This window comes from Berghia stephanieae, chromosome 1 (genome assembly GCF_034508935.2).
Source record: "Berghia stephanieae isolate SIO BIC M18660-M18661 chromosome 1, UCSD_Bste_1.3, whole genome shotgun sequence".
Classification (NCBI taxonomy): domain Eukaryota; kingdom Metazoa; phylum Mollusca; class Gastropoda; order Nudibranchia; family Aeolidiidae; genus Berghia; species Berghia stephanieae.
Window position 1 is genome coordinate 92,912,238 of NC_088360.1, and position 11,377 is coordinate 92,923,614.

Below are 11,377 nucleotides of genomic sequence, written 5' to 3' on the forward strand. Positions count from 1 at the left end.
TAGAAATTTAATTGTGCATGGTATGTGCTAGTATAGTCAATGCATTTTCTTTTTTGCTGCGCTTAAGAACATATCTTGCAACATATTATTTACAGCCTTTACAACCTAGATATTCTCTTGATGTGAATCATTTTCTTCAAAGTTATCTACTGTCACATAAAAGTACCTCTGTCCTCATTTAACCCCACTCCGATGAACAGTAAATTTTTTGTTAAAATATCTATTTTCCAAATGTTTTTGGGATAGTTCATGAGATAGTTTGTTGACATCTTTGTAATATTTTCTTCTTATTCACTTAACAAAAACAAATTAAAGTTTTAACCCTCACTGCTTCAGCATCAAATGCTCTTTTCCCTCTTTTTCTTCAGACGCAAAATGGATAAAACATGACAGCAAGGGCAGAATTTATAAAGGTGTATCAGCATTTATTGCAAACCTTGACAGGAATGGGGAAAGACTTGTCATCGATGTTTCATCAGATAATGTGGACCTAATGGTTGACAATGGCTGCTCCACTTTCGGCTTGCTAAAGGTTGTGTACAAATCAATGTATGGGAAGGAGACTGAGGTGAGTGTGTATATATTGTACTTAGTAGTGTACTTGATTCCTGCTTCAAAATATGGTATTTTCTTCTTCTTCTTCTTCTTCTTCTTCTTCTTCTTCTTCTTCTTCTTCTTCTTCTTCTTCTTCTTCTTCTTCTTCTTCTTCTTCTTCTTCTTCTTCTTCTCATTCTTCGCCTCCTCTTCCTCCTCCTCCTCCTCCTCTTCCTCCTCATTCCTTTTAAGTCTGTAACTTCAATTTTGAAGATTCCACAGACGACAGTATTATTCTTTCATTGGAGATGTGAGACTATTCCACTGTCTCAATGTTGATGGTATGAACGAGAACAAGTGGGCATCCACTCTTGAGTGGAGAACTGTACACTTGGATGGCTTCCAGGCAGTCATTTTCATTATTTATTTCTCTTAATATATTAGGAGAGACATTTATATGTGGCTTACATATGACAACAACAAATTTAACAATTTTTCTTTCTGATAATGTGAAGTAAACCAGTTTTCTCCCAATGTGGATTTTTTTTTTGCTCGTGTACTGTTCATAGTCTGAGTGGTACTAAGCTGTTAGAAGCTGTGGACTGTAAAAAGTAATGAACAAAAATGAATAAAACAGCTTCAAAAAAGAAGCCGTGTTTAGTATTTAGTTCTTTTTTGAAGTTGTTATATTCGTTTTTGTTTATTATTCATAGCCTCTTACTTTTGATTTAGTCATGGGTTTCATTACCAGTTTGCTCCGAATGCGTAATTTTTTTGCTTATGCAGTATTCATAGCCTCTTACTTTTGATTTACTGCTACATACATTTTAACACCAGTTTTAGTTATTGGATTAGTTTTCTTTCTAATAGACAGGACTATTTCCAATATAATGATTCCTTTTCAATCAACTTTGTTTTGTCTTGCAAACCAATCATGACTGATTTTATTTAACCATTCTATTTAATTTACTTTTATAAGTAATATTGCCAGAGGCTCAGCGAAAAGTCTTAAATGCTTTTGATTTTATATTTGATTTAATTAAGTCAGCTTAGATCAATCTAACAATGTAATTTATGAACAACCAGAAAGATTGAATGTACTCACCAAATCATTCTGGTATTATATCTGGGTGGACCAGATGTTCAAAATTGAATTGACAGTCAAAATGATCAGAATATAAGATAAGATATACTTTATTCATCCTTGTATGGAAATTATAATTCTGTATCACAACACAATTCGGTAATATTATATAAAAGAAATATCAATGTAAAGAAATTAAATAAAAATTGGCAAAGAATATTTAAAGTCTTAAAAATGGTGACTATGTAATACTTATGTTGGAATTCTTACATTAGGATGTATTAAATATAAATAAATAATCAAATGAGTATGAAAACAGTTTATAAACTGGTTAAGGTTAAATGATATTATAATAATAGTAGATAAGGATAATACAAAAAAAATTGTTATTCTGATTGTGTAAATATTTCATCTGAGGACTAAATAAATTATTTTGCACGATCACAGTATTTTGGTTTCACCTTATTCATAGAAATATTTATGATTTGTTTCAAAGTAAAAGAAAGTGATAAGAGATTGGGTAGGAGTTATATACAGTACTAAAGGAGTTTGGCCCCCTCATTATGCATAATTTTCCAAAAATCGGTTGACACTGGGATGCTCCCTAATGACTGGCTGAAGGCAAACGTCACACCTGTATTAAAAAAAGGCAACAAAAATAAAGCAGAGAACTACCGTCCAATCTCACTGACGTCTGTAATATCCAAACTATTAGGGCATATAATCTGTAAGAACATGATGAACCACTTTAAGAACAATGACATCCTAACTGACCTGAATCATGGGTTTCGCAAAGACAACTCCTAATAACTGTAAACGACCTGCTGAGACTCCAGAATGCCAACATTCAGGCAGACATCGGCATCCTCGACTTTTCCAAAGCATTTGATACTGTGCCCCACCAAAAACTCCTGCAGAAACTAGAAAATTACGGAATTCGTGGCTGTCTACACACATGGCTTTGTAATTTCCTCACAAAACGTACCATGAAAGTAGTCCTAGACACACCCACGAATTACGTGCCTGAGCGAGCCTTTACTCACGCTATAGGTCAGGGTGACCTCAGGGTCAAGCGGTCAATCCTGCAGGTAAAGCTGCATACAATGCATTACGTTCCAAAAACATATAAATTGAGTAACGACGTTTCCTGTTTTCAGTCTACTACCACTCCTCTTCTAGATTCACAACATATTTTTCAAAGCTTGGATATAACTGCATTTTTCTCGTTTGATATTTGTGTCTGGATTTCATTATTCTGCTGTGATTAGTTCTTTAGTTATTTACATCTGAAAAACTCAATGAATAAAATCAATTACAGGAGCTATTTATTTTTTTAAAAATTAATATTAAAATTTTGACACGACTAATTTTTAAAAAAGTTATATGGGCGCATTTAACATTCTCTGGGCTTTCTAATGATTAAAACCATTTTATGGAGTTGTCTTTTAATATTTTATAATATTTTTTTTTCTTGCAATGCACATACAGGTAAAATGGATCACACTTTAGAGACCCACTTGAAATCTTTAAACGAACTTTGTAGAGTATGTGGTAATACAGCACTAACTCAAAAAGAAAAAAAACGTAATCGCAAAAGGTTACTGTGTAATGATTTCAAATGTGAAATACTTTTGTTATTTGATATTGACATTGGAAAAGACTTAGAAACAACACATTCAAAAGTGATATGTTACAAATGTGTAAAAAGAATAAAAAACATGAAAGTATATAAAGGAGAACAGTTTTTAATAAACTCCTGGACTATTGTAAAAAACAGTCAGCATTTGTGGACAGATTTTGTCCCAAGTGACATTACAATGTGCAATTTGTGCAAAACATATACAAACATACGAGTCGGCTGCATAAAAGATAGGCAATGTAGTGACATTCAAACCTTAGAAACAACGCAAGACACAAATTCTTCACACTCCACAGAAATCACCACAGAAATCACAATAGACAATGTCAGCATCTCAACAATTGATCTAACTAAAGAAACTGACACCAGCATAAGGACAGACGACATAATGTTCACATCAACTCCTAAAAAAAGCAAACCACAGACAAAAGACTTTGCGACATCCCCCATCTTCAAAGCAGACACACAGGAAACAATGCAGTCAGACGAAAAGACCCATACAGATTTTGTCAAGCAAAAACTATCCGAATCAAAAGACAACATAATCAAGTTAAAAACAAAAGGACAACTATTATATCTCATGAAAATCCCAAAGCACAGAACGTCATCTTCACATGTCACATCTCCCACACAAAGAAAACGTTCAAAGGCACTAACAGTCATAAGAAAGCATATAGCAGGTACATCATCACAAGCATTACAAACACAACAATCACATGAATTAAGAAAGAATCCACTTCCAACACGGCGAAACATTTGCCAAACTGCAGGCATCATAAACAACACAAACATTCCAACTTTGTCTGCCTTGGCGATGAAAGAGACAGTGGGATTGACGTGGTCACAGGAGAGGACAAGACGGGATAAAAATTCCAAATGAACATGCACAACGACATCTGATGAAGACACTGACAGACGACGACTTAGAAATTAAAAGAAAACCATTTACTGATTCAAATGGAAAAGCTGTCGAAACACCGATGGTGAAATTAAAATGCCTTACAGATTTTGTTACCAAAATGCTTGACGAACTTGAAAACGAATTAACTTGGTATAACGGGGCCATCCCTAGTAATGAAATCTGGATCAAAGTCGGTGGTGACCACAGGTAAAGGGAGTTTTAAACTCAGCATGGCCATAATAAATAGAGAAAATCCAAATTCTAAATACAATCATATTATGGTTGCAATGGCAAGGACTAGGGATTCTAGGGAAAATTTAGAACTTTTTTTGAAGACATTAAAAGACAGCTGTATGACTTGAATCTTTTTAAATGGAAAGGGAAAAAAGTTAGGTTGTTTCTGTTTGGTGATTATGACTTTTTAACAAAAATGAATGGTCTTTCAGGTGCTTGTGGTGCATACCCATGTCTGTGGTGTTTTGTAAAGAAAAGAGACATACAAAATTTACAAATAGAAAATACACAATTACGAAATTGGTCTCTTCATCGTGATTACAATAGGTTTTTAGAACACGGAAAGGGCTTGAAGAAAAATGCACACTCATACAATAACAGTATCCACCCAGCCATTCTTGACATTCCAGTACACAGAATATGTCCGCCATATCTACACTGTTTGTTAGGCATCACATTAAGACATCACAAGTTACTCGAAAGTAGTGTGGACAAACTGGATCGTTTATTGTTTGATGAAGTAAATAATGAAAATGAAGAAATTAAAATATTTCAAAAGTACGGAAAAAACTGGCAGAGATATATAGATTTAACAAAGAAATTAAATGATCACACTTCTTACTTGTTACTTGCTGATTTAGAAGATGAAAAGAAGGAATGGAGAAGAAAAATAGGAGCAATAGAGAGTGAGCTTTCATCATTACAAAAACAGGAACTCACAGAAAGATGTGGACCCGTATGCATCACCCTTGATGATATTCTGAAAACAAATGCAATCACCCCACAATTTTACCACAGTAGAAGTTTTATCGGAAACCATTGTCATAAATATTTAAAGAACAAAGTATACCAACAACACACTGACAATATTACAAAAATTACAAAAAAGTGAGTGGAGCAGGCACTTATGTTGGTAACAACAAGATATGAAGTGAGTAGAAAAGTGCCAGAAGACAATAGAGAATAAAAAATTTTTTTGCGGCGGTGGTGGGGTTTGAACCTGCGACCTTATTGGTACGACAACTCCGCCTGGCAGGTGAGAGCGTGGCTCTACCGTGTGAGCTATCCACGAACACAAAAATATTCGTTTCAAACCCAAAGTCATTTCTAGATCCCTCTCTCACCCACTTCTTGAGATCGCCGATTCGTTCACCACCATCGCGAAGTAATTTTGACCAGCAGTTAAGCTTAATAGCCAATATTCTCATCACAAACATATAACATAGAAACGATTGAGACATTGAGTATGCTCCGGTGTATGGGGTGAATTTTTAATTCAGAAAAGTGAGTGGAGCAGGCACTTATGTTGGTAACAACAAGATATGAAGTGAGTAGAAAAGTGCCAGAAGACAATAGAGAATAAAAAAAATTTTCGCGGCGGTGGTGGGGTTTGAACCTGCGACCTTATTGGTACGACAACTCCGCCTGGCAGGTGAGAGCGTGGCTCTACCGTGTGAGCTATCCACGAACACAAAAATATTCGTTTCAAACCCAAAGTCATTTCTAGATCCCTCTCTCACCCACTTCTTGAGATCGCCGATTCGTTCACCACCATCGCGAAGTAATTTTGACCAGCAGTTAAGCTTAATAGCCAATATTCTCATCACAAACATATAACATAGAAACGATTGAGACATTGAGTATGCTCCGGTGTATGGGGTGAATTTTTAATTCAGAAAAGTGAGTGGAGCAGGCACTTATGTTGGTAACAACAAGATATGAAGTGAGTAGAAAAGTGCCAGAAGACAATAGAGAATAAAAAATTTTTTCGCGGCGGTGGTGGGGTTTGAACCTGCGACCTTATTGGTACGACAACTCCGCCTGGCAGGTGAGAGCATGGCTCTACCATGTGAGCTATCCACGAACACAAAAATATTCGTTTCAAACCCAAAGTCATTTCTAGATCCCTCTCTCACCCACTTCTTGAGATCGCCGATTCGTTCACCACCATCGCGAAGTAATTTTGACCAGCAGTTAAGCTTAATAGCCAATATTCTCATCACAAACATATAACATAGAAACGATTGAGACATTGAGTATGCTCCGGTGTATGGGGTGAATTTTTAATTCAGAAAAGTGAGTGGAGCAGGCACTTATGTTGGTAACAACAAGATATGAAGTGAGTAGAAAAGTGCCAGAAGACAATAGAGAATAAAAATTTTTTCGCGGCAGTGGTGGGGTTTGAACCTGCGACCTTATTGGTACGACAACTCCGCCTAGCAGGTGAGAGCGTGGCTCTACCGTGTGAGCTATCCACGAACACAAAAATATTCGTTTCAAACCCAAAGTCATTTCTAGATCCCTCTCTCACCCACTTCTTGAGATCGCCGATTCGTTCACCACCATCGCGAAGTAATTTTGACCAGCTCTCACCTGCTAGGCGGAGTTGTCGTACCAATAAGGTCGCAGGTTCAAACCCCACCACCGCCGCGAAAAAATTTTTTATTCTCTATTGTCTTCTGGCACTTTTCTACTCACTTCATATCTTGTTGTTACCAACATAAGTGCCTGCTCCACTCACTTTTCTGAATTAAAAATTCACCCCATACACCGGAGCATACTCAATGTCTCAATCGTTTCTATGTTATATGTTTGTGATGAGAATATTGGCTATTAAGCTTAACTGCTGGTCAAAATTACTTCGCGATGGTGGTGAACGAATCGGCGATCTCAAGAAGTGGGTGAGAGAGGGATCTAGAAATGACTTTGGGTTTGAAACGAATATTTTTGTGTTCGTGGATAGCTCACACGGTAGAGCCACGCTCTCACCTGCCAGGCGGAGTTGTCGTACCAATAAGGTCGCAGGTTCAAACCCCACCACCGCCGCGAAAATTTTTTTTATTCTCTATTGTCTTCTGGCACTTTTCTACTCACTTCATATCTTGTTGTTACCAACATAAGTGCCTGCTCCACTCACTTTTCTGAATTAAAAATTCACCCCATACACCGGAGCATACTCAATGTCTCAATCGTTTCTATGTTATATGTTTGTGATGAGAATATTGGCTATTAAGCTTAACTGCTGGTCAAAATTACTTCGCGATGGTGGTGAACGAATCGGCGATCTCAAGAAGTGGGTGAGAGAGGGATCTAGAAATGACTTTGGGTTTGAAACGAATATTTTTGTGTTCGTGGATAGCTCACACGGTAGAGCCACGCTCTCACCTGCCAGGCGGAGTTGTCGTACCAATAAGGTCGCAGGTTCAAACCCCACCACCGCCGCGAAAAATTTTTTTATTCTCTATTGTCTTCTGGCACTTTTCTACTCACTTCATATCTTGCTGTTAAACAACACCGTCCTGAAACAAGTTGACGATAACCCATACCTTGGCATCACCTTCTCAAAGGACTTGAAATGGGGGAAACACATTAACAAAATAACCTAATAAGGCAAGCTCCACCCTCGCCTTTCTCCGCCGAAATCTTAGCACTCCCCAATGTCATGCAAACAAAACGCCTACCTCGCACTTGTGAGATCACAATTGGAATACGGAGCAGTTGCTTGAGACCCCTACCTGAAAGAGGATATTCAAAAACTTAAGAGAGTCCAGAGACAAGGCACCCAATTCATAACTGGGAACTATAAGAGCAGAACCCCAGGATGCATGACAAAAATGTTAGAAGAAAGAAACCTCATTAGCCTCCAACAAAGAAGAAAAGAAACCTGTCTGTCAGTCATGTTCAAGAATATAACAGATCAAATATCATCAATAAAGGCAGACTCCTTTTTCATGCCATGTCCAAACAAAAGGAAAATCCGAGCACTCACTTTTGCCAACCACATAACCGAAAACCCCATTGAGAGATACACCACAAACAATTCGAACTGCTTCAAAATCCCACAGACAAGAACACAAAACTACAGAAATTCTTTCTTCATTAGAACTATCTCGGAGTGGAATGGGCTGGATGAACTGGTCATCATGGCACCACACCTAAATGATTTCAAGGCCCGACTGACATGGGCCCGCGCCCAATGAGGATGCCGCTGAAATACAACCAGACCATTGGTTTCTTCAGCGCCAACCATACAGATACAGTTATATTATTTCTAAGCAATAAAAGGTTGCATCAATATCATTATTGAATCACCTCTCTATAATATTATCATTATCTCATACATAGATAAATAAATATGTTGGCTTTAAAACTTGTAAATAATTTTAAATTTAACTTTAAGACAGGACTCAAAAATTAATATCATACAGTTACTATCTACATGATTATGTATCAAATATTATAACTCAATGACTGTGAAAATTAAATCTCTCATAAAAGATGGGGCTATAGCTAAGTCTAAGTGAGTGTCAGTGAATAGGTTCTCCCAGCCGTTGGAAGGAAAGAGTTAAAATGGCTTTGTTTCTTTGTGACACAGTGCAGAAGACAACTGCTTCTTTTGCTGAATTGAATCTCTTTGAAATTCATCTCTAATGACTTTGTTGATTTTTTCATTACATGATTTCAGATAAAAATAGTCAAAGTCTAAAATTGAAGGAGTTTGAAGTTTTAACATTCAAAATTCTGTCAATCTTTGACTTTTCAGATATTTTGTTATTCCCACCCCAGGCTGGCAAACAGTAATACTGAAATCTCGATTTTTTTGCAAATTAAGAAATTACACTCATTGTTCCTTTAAGTAGTAAAATACCAATGTCAAAATGTCAAAATTTATGTTGTCAATGCAATTTTCATAAGACAGAAATTAGGCTTTTTATAAAACCCCTTTAAAAATCAAACAAATAAACGCTCTTTTAGAAAAATATTCAAATCATTATAATAAAACATTAAGCATGACGATTCATATCTTTTTTTTTCAGCCCTTACCAAACAATTTAGAAATTGTGAAGAATGTTCAGGGATTCCGACTAAAACTCATTCAAGATGATTCAGAAACAAATGAGAACTTAAGGGGACCAAAAGCCAAAGCAAGGGAGTTAGAACATTTGTTAGACATTGACGGGGAGGTAAAAAACATTGACGTGGTTGATTTTGAGATGAGGTAAGGAATTTTTAATCTTTCTGTGATCCTTAGGTGAACATTAAAATATTTTAGTAGGCCTTGGGCTGTTTTTTTTTCTGCAAGTGATTCATAAGGATGAATAAATAAGTAAGTATATTATTTTTTTTGTGTGCACAATTTCATGTTTTCATCATTCTCAATACTTTATTGCCCAGATTTTTCATTACATGACATGCAATTCATCCATTAAGTATTAGTCTTTGCACTAGCACTTTTACAATATTTGTCAACAATATATGAAAATAAAGTAGTCCTTCATAGATATAAAGCACTTGAAGGAGCTTATCCTGGTTTCTTTGACATGAACCTTAAAGCAGCAGTTGTTTGCTACCCTTTGGATAAGATGCTAATCAATTGCAAATTAATTTCCACCAAAACTAACCACCCAGCTACTCGATCACCTTTGGGTAGACAGGGGAGGTGGCGATCAGGGATCAGGAAAGTAAGTTCAACTGGACTTGGGACAGATGCCAGTCCATTTTCTTGTGAGGCAAGTGCTTTACCAATTATTGATATTCATTGACACCAGAGTCAAGAGGGGTAATGGGCGTAGCTTACTCGAGGACAATGAAAAGTCAAGAGTTTTGTATTTATTGTGATCCTTTCAATCACTGACCAAGTTTAACATTGGGAACATAACCGCTTAGTCAATACATCAAGTAGATTAAATGGAATACAGTAAAATGTTTTTTCCTTAAATGTAAATTTTGAAGAGACAGTACCCCTTTCAGTCAGTCAAGAATCATCCGTAAATCTAAGCAATAAAGCGTTCACATTTCATAATAGACCAACAAAAATAAAAGTCACATTCCAAAGCAATCTAAAGTAGTTAAGAACTCTTTCTTTGGTCAACTGAGTCAGAAGATATTTAAGTTAATAAATTATGTATAGTTGAAAACCAAATGTCCAAGACTGATTGATAAACAGGTAAAAAAAATTAGTTCTTCAGAGCTAAAAGACCCATGGAGTCAGAGTTTATCCCGATTTCTATAGTGTTAAATAGACAATAGCAATTGCTTTCTTCCCTTCAGATAGGACACAACTTTATTCCAGATCTAACAGACCCAGCGACCCTCTCACTGTTGGGTGGATGGGGGTCAGAAATAAATCTCGACTTCACCTGGGATCAATCTCTGTCCCTTTTTGTGTGAAGTGAGTGCTTTACAAAATGAGCTGTCAGGTCCCCTAATAGGTTAAAGTATGCATCCTTTAATCTCTTTCTTTCCAATGTGTCATAAAATCATTAAAGTTGATGGAAAGTATGATTCATCAGGGTTACTACGCTATAATTATTCTGCAATCAACTGCATTGTCATATCTCATGATTTTTTTTTTGTCTCAATCCTCAGAGTCATTCCGTCATTTGTCCCGGTGTATGGAATTTTCCGTCCAGAAATATAACCAGTTGTTGTTTTGTATCTAGAAATATGAAGTTTTCAAAGGCAATCATTTACAGTATTTATTTATGAAATGAAATTATTAAGCAACATATACATCGACTTAGCAGAATAAAGAAAACTTTGAATTCTTTTATATTAAATATGCCTTTGTTATCAAGTCTAGCGTAAGCAAATTGACCAATACATAAAAGAGGGACCAAAGATGTCTCTCATTTTTTTAGCTGTATAATTCAAGTTCTCTTTTTAGGTACGAGGATTTGATAAAAGTAAAAATTAAATTAATTTCCTTTTACCTTTTATTCATTGCATAAATGACTCAGCAAGTTAAACACTGAGGCTTAAGTTTCTCGCTTAGGGAAAAAACGAGCTGTTAAGTAAGACCCAGGTCCTTTGCCTTATCCACTCAGATATCAGTCTTTGGATCTGGCTTTGGTTAAATAGAAAGTTATTCTTGATTATCGAGTCTCACCGAGAACCTACTCAGATTTGCCAACTTAAAATGTGTAAAAATCAGTTGGCTCAGGGCCAACTGTATTCAGTTTCACAATTTATTAAATTAATTATT

General features: G+C 36.1%; 1 protein-coding gene across 4 annotated transcripts in view; it reads left to right on the forward strand.

Annotated features, from left to right (window-relative positions):
* Positions 1 to 10,966, forward strand: part of LOC144962392 (ceramide kinase-like) — a 30,147-nt gene extending 19,181 nt beyond the window's left edge. For all 4 annotated transcript variants that reach the window (XM_078895285.1, XM_078895284.1, XM_078895286.1 and 1 more), the window contains 3 exons: positions 369 to 568; positions 9,210 to 9,391; positions 10,762 to 10,966. In XM_078895285.1, coding sequence (XP_078751411.1) covers positions 369 to 568; positions 9,210 to 9,391; positions 10,762 to 10,813 — 434 coding nt within the window. In that variant the 3' untranslated portion in view covers positions 10,814 to 10,966. The remainder of the gene's footprint in view (positions 1 to 368; positions 569 to 9,209; positions 9,392 to 10,761) is intronic.
* Positions 10,967 to 11,377: the final 411 nt, after the last annotated feature.